The following is an 18,004-nucleotide window of genomic DNA, read 5'->3' as shown; positions in this document are numbered from 1 at the left end:
ATAAAACGATCAAGGAGAATGAAAAAAAAAAATGGTGTTTTTGTCTTTATTTCATGGTTCTATATTGGTGGGGAAGGGTTTGGGAATTGGGTTCAGTCATCGGCAAGTCCAGAGAAAACCGAAGAAGGGACCGACTTCTGCTCGAGCTGCACCTCTGTGGAAGGAAACGGAAAAATTGTAAAATTTCACATAGTTTAAAGGCTAGACACGTCAGGCGTCACTTCTGATATCCTGGACTATGGCTGTCAGTAGTAGCTGGTGTGTACATGGGCATATTGCACAGGAAGAATATCAGTACTGTTATTTCATCAAGATGAAACATGATACAGAGGAGAACAAAGCTGAAGGGCAATATATCAGGTACAACCCCTAACCATGCACCCCTATATATTCACTGAAGCACCTTTAGAGGACACGTCTCCTCCCCCCATACCTTCCAGCCTAAATTGATGTTTACATATCAGGACATCATGCATTTCAGTCTAGGTGTATGTTCATGTGCTGTGTGGACATGTTTTAAAGGGATTGTCCTGTTATAGATATGTATCCCTTATCCACAGGACTGAGAATAAAGTATCCAATTGCCAGGCCCCCCCAGTGATCAGGAGAACAGGGGACTGAAAGTCCCATACGGCCTCCTTGTGAATAGAGTGCCAGTGCGCTTCTGGGACAGTCGCTCCATTCATTTCTATGGGGCTGCTGGAGATCACATTCCCATTGAAGTAAATGGAGCACCAGTCACATAAGTGCACTGACACTCAATTCACCAGGGGACCTTAGGGGTACTATGGGCCCCTTGTCCTCTTGATCACTGGGGGACCAGGCAATTGGACACAGAACAGGGGATAAGTGTCCATAACAGGACAACTACTTTAATATTCAGGTTGAAGCTTCCTAAAACGAGAAGAGACTTACCCCTAAGCAGTATTCCAGATCACAGATTCCCTAAATCAGACACACACCAGCTTTTTAACCTGTTAATGACCAGAGTATTTTGGCCATAAATTGGTCAAATGATATTAGTAATACAGACGACACTCAGCCCTGCATGTGCCATGTAAGAGGACAGAAGCTGTGATAACCTTCTTGACTTTGTACATAACAAGGAATATGGATAAGAACTTATTGCTCTTCCCACTGAATAATCCACATGCCAGCACCTTACTCTTCTACATAATCTTGAGATATCTCATTAGGGCCTGCACAACCCCATTCCGAAGAAGAGCACGATTTTCTGTGGTTGAAATATCGGCAACTAAATCATCCGCATGTGACTTTACAGCCTTGAATTTGTCACGTACCGTCAGGCTCCATCTCCTCTTCTGAATCCTCGTCTCCTATGTTGATCTCATCTGGATTATTCTGAAGCGTCAGCTCTGCTAGCTCTGTGCGGGAGGCGTCAGACCTGCACATAAAGTTAAAACGTGTCATTAAAAGTAGAACAATGCTGCCAGGGAGGGAGGAAGGGTACGGTCCGGGCTCTACAAACCTGACAAAGAGGATCTTCTCCTTCATCTGAGGTTTATCCTTCTCTGCCTCTGCCGCCACCACGGCTGCCTTCTGCTCCAGGGCCTGCATCTCATCCACAGGTTCTAAAAAGACGTAACGTGTCAATATGCTGGAATAGAGACCTGGTGAAACGTATCCTCCACTAAGGGTCCTGCTCATAAAGCCAGAGACGCTGAGGCTGCATTTTATACTCGATGGATCCTATGGGGGACTGAGGATGTTTGTGAACACTTATAGACATCCAGTAAGTAGGGCAATAGTGGATGATGAGGAAGATACCAAGATACATGTTGTCTGTACTGAGCATGAGATCTTTACACACTGCAGTAGGTATAACACAGCAAATTGGTTCACCTATGTAAAGTTTTCCAGGAATTATTAACCAATGACCATCCTTTAGTAGTCAAAGTTAGTCACGGGTCCGAAACCCAAGATCACGGCTGATGAAATGGGTAAAGAGGTGGCAGCAGCAGCCTCCTCCATACTTACCAAGCACAGTGATGTACACTTGTATTGCAGCTGTGCTTGGCATCAATTTAAGAAATTGTGGAAATCCCCTTTAAATTCTCTGCTCCCTATTGTTATTGGTGGCTGCCTATGTGCAACCTACACACCCCGTACACGGTCGTCTTACCTTTGCTGTCCTCGCCAGCTCCTCCTCCTTCGGCCCTCAACCTCTGGGACACAAGGAACGTCCCCTGTGTGTTGTACTTGGCTTGTACGCTACGCTTGACCCGCAGCATCTCACGCAGTGTGTCCTCATTACCGTGCCGTACCTCGAAATCTCTCCAGGTCTGCCAAAACCCTGATGTCAACTGTAATGGGGAAATTTATATTAAAGAACACGTCAGGATATCCTCTGTGTAAGGGGGACTCAAGGCGAAAATAAAATCCTTGGCTATGAAGAACAACTCACCCGGGGATCGCACATTTGGGAGCAGTAGGAATACACAGCGCGCGCACGGTCAATCTCTCCCAATTTACACTCCATGTCAGCAAACCGCTGACACATCTCCCGGGCCTGGTCATCTGGCAAAATCTAAGTAGAGAATTACAAGAGACCATTAAAAACATCATGAGATTTACCTTTGCCTATGGACTCATGTAGCGTGCAATGAGCCTCATCAAGTTTGGCATAGCTGTATATATTGGTGTACAGGCCCCTATGGATCTCACATGTATAGGGATCTTCTCCCCTGCAGGCAGCACTAAGAACCCTCCGAACACATGGAATCTGATGGAGCAAGATACAATTTGTTTTTACTGACTCCATATAATATTTCTATATGTCTCAGGATTGTACGATGGCCATACAGAGGTACAGTAGACATCTCTTTAGCGCTCCTATTACTGTTGTTTGCTCTCATGCCAAGTATGCAGTCGGAGGCCCAATACATTTTTGTGGGTGCCAAGTTAGCTGTAACACAGAAATGTATATGGGCCCTTAAGACTGAGGCCCCACATTGCGGAAACGCAGCTTTTTTTGTTGCAGATTTTGTTGCTTTTTTTTTTTTTGACCCGAAGCCAGGAGTGGATTGAGCTGAAGGTAGAAATATAAGAACTTCTTATATATTTCCCATTCCTTTGTAGCCATTCTTGGCTTTGGCTCAAAAAAACGCAACAAAAAAAGCTGCATTTCCATAATGTGGGGCCTTGGCCTAAAGGAGTTTTCCCAGTTTTAGCACTAACCTAAAACTAGGCCGTCAATGTTAAAAGGGGAATCCCATTCTATGAAGAAATTACATATTGCAAGGTTATGACAATGTAAATGGGTTTGTCCAATAAAATTAAAGGGGTTGGCCACTTTCAGACCAATATTGACAAACAAATGTACAATAAAAAGATATACAATTTTCCAATATACTTTCTGTATCAATTCCTCTCAGTTTTCTAGATTTCGGCTCGCTGTCTTTCATTCTGTTACTTCTAGAGGATAAAGCTCTGACCATGGTCATGTGATTTACGGTCCATGGTCATGTGATGAGCACACAGGTGTCGCTCGTTACAGTCACAGCACAGTAATCAGACATCAGCCTGGTAATCAGCTGTGCACCTGTGTGCTAGTCACATGACCATGGACCGTAAATCACATGACCAGGGTCAGAGTTTTATCCTCTAGAAGTAACAGAATGAATGACAACAAGCCGAAATCTAGAAAACCGGGAGGAATTGATACAGAAAGTATATTGGGAAATTGTATATCTTTTTATTGTACATTTGTTTGTCAATATTGGTCTGAAAGTGGCCAACCCCTTTAAGCCTTCAGGACCTTTGCCCCGCTCCACATTCATTCTTATACACAGCCAGGCTGAATGTGGGCAGGACTGGTAACGCTCGGACTTCCCTCTCACTTCAATGGCAGTGCCAGAGATAGCCAAGAGCTGGACTTCAGCCATCTACAGCACTCCTATTGAAATGAATGGGAACACTGACCACCACCAATCCTGCCTATGAGGGTCCTAAAGACTATTGTTGGACAACCCCTTTGTGGGGGTCCAACTTTGGATCAACACTGATCCTGGTAATAAAGGGTTCAGGGCACGGATATAGCATATAACCCCTATTAAAGGGAGTCTGTTACCAGCAATATGGGTGTTGTGGCTTCTTACTTATTTGGAGCAATGACAATACCCTCGTTGGTCTAAAGAGCTAATCTGCAAATTGACAAAAAAATGGGGGCTTTGACTCACAAGAGGAGAACACTGTTAGATTCAGGTGACCCTAACCCATCTATATACAGGCCTGGTTGATATGCTGGGTTCTGATGACAGACTCCCTTTAAGTTTTCCCTGTTTCAGTAGTGTTCCCGACCACACACGACTGTGTAGGGAACTGCAGCCATTCACTTGTACGATGCCTTGCTTCAAATCACTATGCCCCATCCATTATCAGGATTGTTCAGGGTTCCAGAGATTAGACCCCCCACCCATCATATAAAGTAATGGAATATGCTAGAGATATATTACACAATGGCAACGTCTCTTTAAAACCTAAAAAGCCTAACCCTAAATGGGGTTAAGTTGACATAGATGTCATAGTTAACGTCATCCTGTGACTACAGCATTATGTCACCTCATGGGAATGCAGGGTGGGAATAGTAACTAAAGCCTGTACCTCGATGGCCCGCTCATAAATGCTGCGGGTGTGGGTAACGCCATAAATTTCAGCCGCCCTCTTGATGTAAATGTTAAACATCTCGTACTGCTCTCCTGGCTCCACGGCCTGAGTGGCTCGCTCATACAGCGCCATGGCGTGTCGGGCCAGCCCGTGCTCTTCCTCCAGTTTTGCGTACAGTAGAAATATATCTATCAAATAAGAGACAACAATAAGTCACTAAACTAAAGCCTGTCGTCCGTCCACCCGCCTAAATTTAGCTCTACAAACTTTTTGCAAACTTCCGAGGGCAGCCATCCAGGGATTGTTCAAACAGGTCGCGAGCTCTCTCCAGCTTCTTCCCTCCATAGCGAGCAATGAACTTAGACAGGTAAGTGCTCCAGATGTCATACACATTGGGCCACCGGAACAGGGCGATGCCACGTTCATAGGCCTGGTGAGAGAGAGGCATGGTGGTTAAAAGAACAACCCTAGGAGGTGAGGATGTACACATGTTTGTGGCAGAAACTTCTACCTACCTTAAAACTTTCTTCAAAGTAGTTGTGTTCCTCCAAGAAGAGGGCGTAATTGATGATGATCTGCGGCGTGGCTATGCGGAGGTCAATGATGCGATCATATACCGCCTTAGTGGACTGTGGGTAGAGAAACAGCAGAGAATTATAGCACATGAGGACAAGGACGCAGGTCCACGGACATTATAAGAAGTCTATGACAACGTTGTGTCGATGGGCAATGGCAGGCTTAGTGTTGTACCTTGAATGTGCCCAGACTTTCCTCCAGGTCAGCCAGCATGGACCAGACTTTTAGAGACTTGTACAGTCTGTTCTGCACCGGCTCGGAGGCATCAAAATATTCCGCCTTGCGGGCAGGCACTGCTGTTGCTTTCTGCAAGGAATAGACATAATAGCGTCAAGTATACTCAAGATCCAGGAGCACAAAAGAGAATGCACAGGCAGAGTCTTCATCTCTATTAGGTGCGTACCCTCAGTATAATCAGCGCCTCCTCATAATTCTCATGTCTCAGCTCCATCTCGCCAAACTGACACCAAACCGAGGCCAAGTCATCCACGTGTGTGTACTGCACCTGGGTCGCTCTCTGGAGAATCGCCCGAGCCTGTAGAGGAACAAACAGAAGAACTCATAAGTAGATATAAAAGGAAACGTGACCCTCCGCTAAGAGCTCTCCATGATGGAGGTTTTCATTCAGAAACAGCGCCACCTCTGTCCATTGGTCACATAAATGGAGCAGAAACATCACACACAACTTTTGGACAGGTGTGACAGTGTTTATAAAAGGGGTTTAAACATTGACAACATGGGTGCACATCCCCGCTACTAGGCGACTCACAATGGCGCAAGATCTATACATCTTTGAAAGAAAGGAAAAAAACAACAAACAACTCACATCATCTATCTGCCCATTGTCCTCATAGAACTTTGCAAAGGACACCCATAATGTGTGTGGTTTCCCAGTAGCCTTTGCTGGATGCACAGTCTGGACGGCCTCCGTGTACGTGTTAATAATCTAAAAGACAGAAATACATGGAAAATAAGTGACCCTGTAACAATGTTAAAGGGGTTGTGACTATGGACACTTAGCCCCCATCAACAGGTCAGGGCAGAAATGGCCAATCGCTGGAGGCCTAACCTCTGGTCCACCAGCGAACAGGCGACCAAAAGCCTCCAAGTCCCCTTAAATAGCCCTTGTGAATGAACAGCCAGTGTGCTTGTATGACCAGCTCTCCATTCACTTCTATGGAGCTGCGGGTGTGGCTGTAGATTAGACTCCTAGAAGAGGTTAAATCAGCAACATCATATACGACTTACCTCCCGTGGCTTGCCTTGATATAGTTGCACCCTCTTGTGCCACTCATGAACATTGTGAGGGTTCTGTCGCAGTAATACCCCATTAAGTAACAGAGGTCTCCGCTCCATCAGTTGCTCAAAGCGCGCCAATCTCAGCTCTAGATCCAAGTCATCTAACAGCATATAAAAGGACAATATGAGGGCACTGAAGACCAAATATGAAATGGAGGTAAATGCACAGACAAGGTCGATTCTTACCTTCTTCTTCTTTGCCCCCCTCACTGGCATTCTCCATCTTGGCAGCAATGATGCTCTCTTCAAACTGAGCGTAACTGTCGAACACTTGAGTGAAGTCACGAACGGTGGTGACCGTCTGAATGGCCTCCTCGTAGACATCTCGGGCCTGAAATACAGAATGTATTGAGTACGCAATAAAGGAGGTGAAGAGACAGGTTGTGGGTGGGTATGTGGAGGGGCGAGGGTGGATAAGGCTGGCATATCTTGTAAGAGAAAAGATGGCAATCAATGGAATACCTTTTCAAAATGGCCGCTACGTGTATGATATTCAGCCAGTGCACACCACAGCTTGCCCCTCTGGTCTGTAAAACGCGTCAGCCCGCCTCGAATGATGGCTGCAGAGTCAAGGGAGCGGATAGAGCTTGGGTTCTGGGACAAAAGCGTGCACAGCTCCTGCCATAGCTGTAAAGTAGAGAAACGCAGTCGGTGTTATAACATACAATTAAAAAGATTTCAGGTAAAAAAAAAAAAAAACACAACAAAACACCACACATTGGGATGCGTTAGATATATATATATGTATGTAACCTACTGTGCTGACCATAGGAACAAATAGGGATAACTCAGTGTCTTCTATCAGAAAGAATTATGGGTATGCTCTGAAGGATGACAGCTGTGATATTCCCTATTGTGAATGGTGGTCCATCTGTAATCTATCTCTATCTATCACACAAATGTATATATATATATATATATATATATATATATATATATATATATATATATATATATATAGTTCTGCTTGTGCTGATAATGTGTAGTGATCTCTACAGAGCAGGAAGTATCAGGGGTCAGCATTTTTGTGGAGGCAGCAATCTTGTCACCGAAATGAATAGATCATAAAGGAACCAAGTGAGCGCAGCCCCGCACCTCCTACAAAGAAAGCCCCTACCAGCTTATGTGTGCATCAGGGACAAGGGTGCTTGCCTTGGACCACTCTCTACGAGTCAACAGGTTCAGAGAAGTGTACAAGTGATGGCAATGCCCCTTGATAAAATCATATTTTCCACTGGTCTAGTGACCAGCAGCTTCTTTCAGAGGGGTCGTCCTGTGCCCCCCTTTACACACTCACCTGATAATTAGATTTTCCTTCCTTTGATACAAAGTCATCTTGGTTCACAATGGCTGCCAGTCTGGAGGCTGCTTCATCCAATCTGTCGATAGACCGGAGATATTCTATGTACTCCTCTGCATTCTCAGGAAAGAGCTGTCATGTGGAGGAGAAGAATGTTAGCGTCACACTGATACGACATGTCTGAGGGTTGGAGCTCTCCTGTTACATGATCCTTAAGGCACACACCGCCAAGCCATAATATTAAAGGAGTTTTTTGGGCTAAAAATAATGTTGACTATCATAAGGATAGGTTATCAATGGGGCGGTCAGACCTTAGAGTGATGTTTTGCTTGAAAGCTCACTACCCCTCCCAGTTAGCAGTTCAGACAGCAAACGTAACGTCACACTAACATGTGATCTCAGACGTCGGAGTCGTTTATTATCAATGATTTCATTACAGGGACAAGAGGAGAAGGAAGGGGTACACAGAGACTGAGAGCAGGCAGGTGAATCATGGGAAATGTAGTTTATCCACAGGGTCACGGCATATAAATAACAGTGATACAAGCAAGTAATATAAAGCCGAGGAAAGGGTTCACATGGGAACAGTGAGGATTAAGAACTGCTTTGAATGTATTTGCAGATAATTACTAGGGTTACTATTAGGGTTTAATGTTATGTCTGATCAGTGTGTACAATAAGTTACTACTATGACACTTTTAAGAATATCTGACATGAGCCTGTGGATACAACATTATCAATACGGACAGACACGTACCTTCAAGTACCTCCTGTAGACCCGGACCGCAGTCTCTGGTAGGGAGTGTGCACGGACAAAGCGTAAATAAAGGGGCCAGATACGATGGTGCTGAGTAATGGGAAGAGCACGGAGAGCCCGGTCAAATGTCCTCCTGGTGCGGGTAATCTTACACTGGTCCATGAGGAACTGGCAGTAATCCAGCCATATACGAGGCATCTGTTCAGGGAAGAGACATCACATCAGTCTCAAGCAAAGCATGGAGAGACAGTGAGGCAGGATGACAACTGCAGATACTATATATTCTATACCTTATGCATGAAGACCAGGGCTCTCTCATGGCAATTATTCACCTCCTCAAAGGCCAGATCGGTGATACATCTCCTCTTCACTTGCTTCCTGCGCTGCTTTAGATAGGCATACCACAACTTGTAGCTGGAGGATACAACAGTGTATATGTATATTATATACGCAGAATATGTGATTCATGGAAAATACAGCTATCGCTGGGTTCACACCAGTGTTCGGGTTTCTCGTGTCAGGTTTCCGTCTTCTGTGTCCGGTTAAAAAAAAAAAAAAAAAACTATTTCGCCGCGGAGAGCATAAAACACTCACGGGCGCTCACGGCCGGACACTTTTCAAACCCATTCAAATGAATGGGTTTGAAAGACGCCTGCAGGTTCCCATCTCCTGCCCCTGTTTTGTGCAGGAAACGGAGACCGGGCGCAGATGTGAACGAGCCCTGATCTGTCCACTCAGAGTTCCTTATTGGTAATGGGCTTAAAGGGGTTGGCCACTTTCAGACCAATATTGACAAACAAATGTACAATAAAAAGATATACAATTTTCCAATATACTTTCTGTATCAATTCCTCACGGTTTTCTAGATTTCGGCTTGCTGTCATTCATTCTGTTACTTCTAGTGGATAAAACTCTGACCGTGGTCATGTGATCTACGGTCCATGGTCATGTGATGATCACACAGGTGCTGCTCGTTACAGTCACAGCACAGTAATCAGACATCAGCCTGGTAATCAGCTGTGCACCTGTGTGCTCATCACATGACCATGGACCGTAAGTCACATGACCATGGTCAATATTGGTCTGAAGGTGGCCAATCCCTTTAAGCTTATATTAAGCATCCAAGAGGCGGAGTAGCAGCATGAACCAATGATGGGACAGGGGGTGTATGTCAGACTACCATTAGATACTGTAGCAAAGCTGTAGTCATAGATCACAGCTCAGCCCTAATGGAGCCGAGCTCAAAGGCAGTCATTTATAAAGAAGAGCAGGACTGATATGATCTGAAGGGTTTTCTGACATCGGAGAGAAATTTACATAAAATCAACCTGAAAATCCCCTGAAAACACTCTGTTAGTTCCCTACAGTTTTGTTGATCTTCTTGCACCAGTGACATGCCGCACACCCATGTCACCACTAGTAGTGACACTCACGTGTAAGGTATAAGACCGCTGAGGCCAGTGATTGTATCTCACACCATGGCTGCAGGAAAATCAAAGAAGCCCAGCAGGACCAATGTAGTGGCGGTAGATATATAGCGAGGCTATTTCAAGGCATTCCCTTGCTTTGACTAAATTTCTTCCAATCTCACTTGACTTGACCCCAATCCTGTTCCTGTATGTGATCACCTTCCCCAATGGGTAGAATTTTTGTAATAGATACCACAGCTGACACTTACCTTCCCGGAAGTTCCTTAAGCGCCCTCTCGTAGATGAGGTTAAGTGTATGAGCCGGTGCCGAGAGCTTGGATTCAACGTATCGCATCCAGCACTTGACAGAGTAGGGATTACGCAGGATCTCCTCCTCAAACTGTAAGTCATCTTCTTCCTGTACACAAGGATAGGTCAGTGACTATCATCAAAAGCCAAAAATTTGTATATACATCCCCCCCCCCCAAAAAAAAAAATACACATTATTATATATATATATCACCAATGAGTGAAGGGTCAAGAGAACAAATTTCTATAGGTTCTACCTAGTGAAAAATCACTCCTCTGAGGATATTCAGTGTGGTCAAGGAGTATTGCAGAGGAGAGGCATGTCACTAGGATATGGCATTATTTGCTGACCATGGGGAACTGTATACAGGGACCTGCACTGGTCACAAGAATCAAATGACTAAACTCTCTACAAAATTTTCTTGGCACACGGACGCTCACCTTCATACCTTGTGAAAAGAAGGACACCCCAGACCTACTCAAGGGAATCAAGATGAATATAGATAACCACTGCACTGTGCATAGAAGCCATAGAGCTGTACAGGGTGCCAGTGGTCAGTCCATATAACCCCAACCTAGTGACAACATATCCTGGCACACCATCACTTATACAGGAGAGAATACAGCACTGAAGGGGTTCTCTGGCAATAACTTACATAGGATGTCTGACCGTTAGAGACCCCACAACCAACCATTAGCTCAATTTGCAGTCTATGGTGTACTGTGTTTGGCCATCTTTGTCACACCCATAGAGAGGAATGAAGAAGCAGTGCACATGAAGGACCACCACTCCATACAAACAGGATCATTGGACGGGGGGGAACTCAGTGGAGGGACCACCAGCGTTGAGACACTTATGAACTAGGTGATACATTGGGTTTTCAGTGGTATACATACTATACTGTGCTCTTGGGGGATATACTATATACGTTATATATATACAGCTTCCAACCTCAGTGAACACAATAATTTTTGTTTATACAAAGTTCAGGGTTGTTACAATGTGTTCTCAGCTCACAGTCTGGACTGATACATTGTAACAAAGTAGTGGCTAAATACCAGACTTAGTAAGGACTTGCTGACGTTAGAAGTTCACGTAAAAGGCCCCCGTCCATGTCTACATCCAAGCTGGCAGGTTAAGCTAAGGCTACACGGGGACTTTGGCCATGACTCTTGCCGCCTGACCAAAGATCGCCATGTTGACCTGTCACTCCTTCACCAATACAAGTAAATGGAGTCACATTACGACCCTGAAGATGCCACGATTGTGACTTCCAGTTGCAAAGACAATCGAGCACCGCTGGATTTTTTGGGTGACTGGAGTTAAATCGCAAGAAGTCTCAGGGTGGCGATATGAATCTATTTACTTAAATCGGTGAAGGAGTCGCAGGGCAACATGGCGGATGGATGACGAATGTAGCGCCATGAGAAGTAATGAGGCGCTTACGTATTTAGTCGCCACCATTGTAACAAACCCATCAGCAGTGTGAGCAGGACCAGGATTTAGTCACAATCACTGACAGCAAGCAGAGGTCTATGAAAGGGAAACCTGTATACACTGTATAAGTAAGGTATACTGATAGAGACCCCCCCTATGTATCACTATTACCAGTGCACGTCCTCCTCCATGGCCACTACACGCACGGAGAAGCTTCACAGTTCGGAGCGGACTACAATCCCCAGCATTCCGCGCACCAGCCCTCAGCTATATCTCACACACGATACACAAGTGTCACCAATAACTTACAAATGCAATGTCTTTATCCGGCATGTTGTGGTTTCCGCGGCTCCGAATTACAACGTCACTACCGGGAATTGTCCCTTCATGGAACCCGTACCACGCCTCTGCACTTCACTGACGTAACGGACGTTCTTGTACGTAGTTTTGAATCACTGTTATGCTTCGAAACGTGGGGCGCCATTTTGGTTATGGGCAGGCAATTTCTTTCTGGGCATGCGCTGTAATCTAAGGCGATGTCTAGTGTGTGTGTGGAGTGGTCAGTGTCAGAGGTCTGGGAGCTGCTGAGAGTTGTAGTTCCACAAACAGTTGCTTTGACATGCTGACATGAATTTATACAGTTCGCTCCCACCAACAAGTTATATATTAATAAGTAACATTGGCCACGTACATCTTCCTTTACATATTGTTACATAAACACTTGTATGTTCCTTCTAAGTAAGCTACAGTTCCCCCATAAGTATGTCAGCCACAGGTGTGCCCCTCTCAACCATCTCAGCTTCCCCATAACTATAAGTCTGCCCCTTTCATAACTATATCAGCCATAGGTGTGCTCCCCATAACTGTAACAGACACATCTCTGCTCCCCATAACTGTAACAGACACATCTCTGCCCCCCATAACTAGAACAGACACATCTCTGCCCCCCATAACTAGAACAGACACATCTCTGCCCCTCATAACTATAACAGACACATCTCTGCCCCCCATAACTATATCAGCCATAGGTGTGCCCCCCATAACTAGAACAGACACATCTCTGCCCCCCATAACTAGAACAGACACATCTCTGCCCCCCATAACTATAACAGACACATCTCTGCCCCCCATAACTATATCAGCCATAGGTGTGCCCCCCATAACTATAACAGACACATCTCTGCCCCTCATAACTATAACAGACACATCTCTGCCCCCCATAACTATATCAGCCATAGGTGTGCCCCCCATAACTATAACAGACACATCTCTGCCCCCCATAACTATAACAGACACATCTCTGCCCCTCATAACTATAACAGACACATCTCTGCCCCCCATAACTATATCAGCCATAGGTGTGCCCCCCATAACTATAACAGACACATCTCTGCCCCCCATAACTATAACAGACACATCTCTGCCCCCCATAACTATAACAGACACAGGTGTGCCCCCCCCATAACTATACCAGACACATCTCTGCCCCCCATAACTATAACAGACACAGGTGTGCCCCCCCATAACTATACCAGACACATCTCTGCCCCCCATAACTATAACAGACACAGGTGTGCCCCCCATAACTATAACAGACACATCTCTGCCCCTCATAACTATAACAGACACATCTCTGCCCCCCATAACTATATCAGCCATAGGTGTGCCCCCATAACTATAACAGACACATCTCTGCCCCCCATAACTGTAACAGACACATCTCTGCCCCCCCATAACTATAACAGACACATCTCTGCCCCTCATAACTATAACAGACACATCTCTGCCCCCATAACTATATCAGCCATAGGTGTGCCCCCCATAACTATAACAGACACATCTCTGCCCCCCATAACTAGAACAGACACATCTCTGCCCCTCATAACTATAACAGACACATCTCTGCCCCTCATAACTATAACAGACACATCTCTGCCCCCCATAACTATATCAGCCATAGGTGTGCCCCCCATAACTATAACAGACACATCTCTGCCCCCCATAACTATAACAGACACATCTCTGCCCCCCATAACTATAACAGACACAGGTGTGCCCCCCCATAACTATACCAGACACATCTCTGCCCCCCATAACTATAACAGACACAGGTGTGCCCCCCCATAACTATACCAGACACATCTCTGCCCCCCATAACTATAACAGACACAGGTGTGCCCCCCCATAACTATAACAGACACATCTCTGCCCCTCATAACTATAACAGACACATCTCTGCCCCCCCATAACTATAACAGACACATCTCTGCCCCCCATAACTATAACAGACACAGGTGTGCCCCCCCCATAACTATACCAGACACATCTATGCCCCCCATAACTATAACAGACACATCTCTGCCCCCCATAACTATATCAGCCACAGGTGTGCCCCCCCCATAACTATACCAGACACATCTCTGCCCCCCATAACTATAACAGACACATCTCTGCCCCTCATAACTATAACAGACACATCTCTGCCCCCCATAACTATAACAGACACAGGTGTGCCCCCCCATAACTATACCAGACACATCTCTGCCCCCCATAACTATAACAGACACATCTCTGCCCCCCATAACTATATCAGCCATAGGTGTGCCCCTCATAACTATAACAGACACATCTCTGCCCCCCATAACTATATCAGCCACAGGTGTGCCCCCCCCCCCCCCGTAACTATAACAGACACATATCTGTCCCCCATAACTATATCAGCCATAGGTGTGCCCCCCATAACTATAACAGACACATCTCTGCCCCCCATAACTATATCAGCCATAGATGTGCCCCTATAACTATAACAGACACATCTCTGCCCCCCATAACTATATCAGCCATAGGTGTGCCCCCCATAACTATAACAGACACATCTCTGCCCCCCATAACTATATCAGCGATAGGTGTTCCCCATAACTATAACAGACACATCTCTGCCCCCCCCATAACTATAACAGACACATCTCTTCCCCCATAACTATATCAGCCATAGGTGTTCCCCATAACTATAACAGACACATCTCTGCCCCCCATAACTATAACAGACACATCTCTGCCCCCCATAACTATATCAGCCATAGGTGTGCTCCCATAACTATAACAGACACATATCTGTCCACATAACTATATCAGCCACATGTGTGCCCCATAACTATATTAGCCACAAATGTGTCGCTATAAATATATAAGCCACAGGTTTTTCCCCTAGGATATAAGCTACATGTGTAACTCCATAACTACAGCACTGTGCAAAAGTTTTAGACAGTGGAACCAATGCCCTCTATGCTTATTTGTTCTCAACTCCAGTAAGAACATCCAGATGGTAACACGTAACATCCTAATAATGTTGTGCTATATTGTACTGGAAATAAAATAAATCAGATATAACTTTTGCTAGTCAATAATCATTAAGAATCCCCATACCGTGTGCTGAGGAAAGGGTTAACAATCAGGCACTCTAGCTTTATATTGTTGTGTATATACTACATGTTATGTATCTTCTCCTGTTGTATATAATGTGTCTCCGCTGTATACCTCCCGTCTGTATCTCCCCTTACTCCTCCAACCAGGCCCCTACCCTGCTCTATACAAACAAGGGGCATCAGATGGGTCCCTCATCCTGTTGGCGAAATCTGTGAATTTTCTGGTGTGAGTTTTCCTACTTTGGAAAGGTAACAGTAATGTCTGGGTATATGATATATTACATCATTATTCACCTTAGGTTCCATATACCAGAGTCCAAGTACCAAGTCAGCTGTATATTACATGCCTGAACACCTTATATACTAGTTGTCCTCAGTGATAGTCACAAAATCTCGTAGATATGTGAAACTTCAGCTTTAGGAATTTCAATCAGAATTTTTCGATTGTCCAAATTCCACGTCAAAATCCACAGCTGCCAGGTGGTATTTTCTGCCTTCCATTCACTTCAATAGGAGTCATCTGCCTGAAAATCGGAGCATTCGCTGAAAAAATCCACTAGAGGAAAAGCAGCATCTGACTCCCATTGAAATGAATAGAGACTGGTTTCAGGCAGAATTAGGAGCTGATTTTGAGGCAGAATCTGCTTCAAATTCAGCACCAAATTCCTTCATGTGAACATACTCCAAAGCGTCGGTGTCCGACAGCTAGTGTCCGATGCTAATGTCTGCGCAAGATTTTAGCATCGGACACTAGCTGCGTCCGTTACAATTTGCATTATTTTAAATGGGACACGATGTAGTGTCCTTTATTGTCCGTGGGTGTACTTAAAGGGGTATTCCCACGTCGCATACTCATCAGTCTTCGTTGCTGTAAAATCCTCTGTTTTCCTGCTTTGTTGCGTCATTGGTGGGCGTGGTTGCATATGCAAAGCCAGAGGCGAGATGCTGCTGGCCCTGCGTGCACGCTCATAGATGGTGAGACCAGTCTAGCCTTCACAATGCCAATACAGACCCAGCATCCGCCTCTCTCCATTCCAGCTGGGATGTGATACAGGCCTCCTCCAGACTTTGGCCTGATCTGTCAAGGTCTAGCTCAGGTGGTGCGATGAAATCATTGCAGAAACCCCGGCATTGTACAACTCAGTCATAGGCTACTGGTCTACGGTGGCAAGTAGTTTATAGAGAACATGGAAGAGCAATAGACTTCCATGTCCTGCTATGCTAATCAAATGTCAATACAGTTGGATATGAGGTCTATTATAATGGGGGCTATTACTTTTTGCCGATGGACCCCCTTGCAACCAGCCAATCAGTGCTTATGTGAAGTTTATAATCATGTAATGTATGAAAAAACATTGTTATCCTTAGAATCTGAATGCTACATATAGTTGCTTATGCTTGAAACTGGTATAGTGTTATATGATAAGATCCAGGATGGGTGCAAGAAAAACAAATGCGTGGCTTGCTGCCACAAGACAGCTCCCCAAGGTTACCACGCAGGACCGGGAGTAGCTGGCTATATATGGCACTGCTTAAACTTTTTCTGTTTGATTGAGATGTACTATACCAATCAGGAATAAATGTGAAAACTTACATTGTTGTTATATCACTTCCTCTCTCTCCTACTATTTAACCCCTGGGTTTTTAATAAAAGTTACATCAGTACACATTTCTTTGCTGAGAGAAGAACGAATACCAACACATAGAGTGGTGTGACTTCTTTACCGCCTGGCACTCAGCCTCATTAATTAGGACGACGACAGTTACCCGAGATTATTGGTCACTTAGTCATAAACGCGACTCTGACCTTATCACTTACACCTTATGGATAAAGGCTTTGCCAGTGAAATGACCGCGCTGATCTGTAAGACCCTCCAGCCAAGAATTGTATGTTGAGTCTTGTATCAAGTCAGAGTGGTCCAGATCATTGTATGATAAATATTATATACAGCGGCCATTGTAAGAGTCCATGAACACAAGTGTGCATCCAAGCTGGGGACCGAATGCAGTTGGGTGACACTCGGAGTGACATCACCTCTATAGGGCTTCTGGATCCATTCCAATAACACAGAGTAGAATAGAAACTGCCCTATAATCATGGCTGACTGTCATCTGATAGCAGTAGTATACTCTAGGAAGCGCACAGAAGTCTCTTCCATTTGATATATTATCCTTTATTGACACGGTATAATTCATACTAGCGGACATGATGTGTCAGGAGGGACTCACTGGACAGTCACATCAGTCGGGTATATACCATACAATATGACAATATGGAAGTTTCACACCGGTTCTACTTTATAATATACAAAGTTGTATAAGTAACATTTCCCTATATTGAAATTCCCTGCCGGTTACCTGTCTGTCAGTCATCGAGCTGAAGACTGTCCATATAAATGCTTAGAAGTTTTGTACTACCCTCCCATAGAGGGTAGTAGCATAATAACCATATAATAGAGGATTATGTTTATGTCATGTAATACAGAGATGCAATCTCCAGTAATGGCTACAACTAGTTGTTAGCAGACAAAAAAAGCCACATGATCTTTAAGGGGTTTTCCTACATGTTAGAAGGATCCCTTGAAAAGAAGTATATCATAATTCCTAGTCATGAATTCTATTCTGTGGGTAAACTGGTAAGTAAGTGTTTAGTTTGCCAACAGCTCCCCTACAGGGGAAACTAAGCATTACACAGTGTCCATTCAAATCAATAGATTGTCTGGATAATGCAGGACAGGACTGGTCCTCCTGGATGAGAGACACTCTTTGTAACAGATCTAGCTAAAACATAAGGAAGCTCAACAACCCGTTAGAGCATTCTTCTCGGCCTGGGTGGATTTTAGGATAGGACATCAACGTCAGATC

The 18,004-nt window shown here is 44.8% G+C and overlaps 1 protein-coding gene across 1 annotated transcript; it reads right to left on the bottom strand.

The window, feature by feature from the left end:
• Positions 1 to 22: 22 nt before the first annotated feature.
• On the bottom strand, positions 23 to 12,124 carry XAB2 (XPA binding protein 2). The gene is made up of 19 exons (XM_075272831.1): positions 12,024 to 12,124; positions 10,237 to 10,385; positions 8,849 to 8,972; positions 8,559 to 8,756; positions 7,799 to 7,933; positions 6,964 to 7,128; positions 6,688 to 6,832; positions 6,451 to 6,602; positions 6,029 to 6,148; positions 5,606 to 5,737; positions 5,377 to 5,508; positions 5,142 to 5,255; positions 4,894 to 5,056; positions 4,624 to 4,814; positions 2,426 to 2,548; positions 2,144 to 2,324; positions 1,490 to 1,592; positions 1,302 to 1,405; positions 23 to 154 (listed from the first exon to the last, which is right to left on the bottom strand). The coding sequence occupies exons 1-19, from the start codon at positions 12,045 to 12,047 to the stop codon at positions 93 to 95; spliced, it is 2,517 nt and encodes an 838-aa protein (XP_075128932.1). The 5' UTR covers positions 12,048 to 12,124; the 3' UTR covers positions 23 to 92.
• Between the last annotated feature and the right edge of the window lie 5,880 nt (positions 12,125 to 18,004).

Source organism: Leptodactylus fuscus, chromosome 5 (assembly GCF_031893055.1).
Source record: "Leptodactylus fuscus isolate aLepFus1 chromosome 5, aLepFus1.hap2, whole genome shotgun sequence".
Lineage (NCBI taxonomy): Eukaryota > Metazoa > Chordata > Amphibia > Anura > Leptodactylidae > Leptodactylus > Leptodactylus fuscus.
This window is presented reverse-complemented; position numbering and strand designations above follow the sequence as displayed.

Excerpts from the sequence above, each read along its gene's own strand:
- XAB2 (XM_075272831.1), bottom strand. The coding sequence starts at position 12,047 with ATGCCGGATAAAGACATTGCATTT. Across the intron at positions 8,973-10,236 it reads CTTAAGGAACTTCCGGGAAG|CTACAAGTTGTGGTATGCCT; the intron begins GTAAGTGTCAGC and ends TGTATCCTCCAG. Across the intron at positions 2,549-4,623 it reads TTTATGAGCGGGCCATCGAG|ATTTTGCCAGATGACCAGGC; the intron begins GTACAGGCTTTA and ends TTCTCTACTTAG.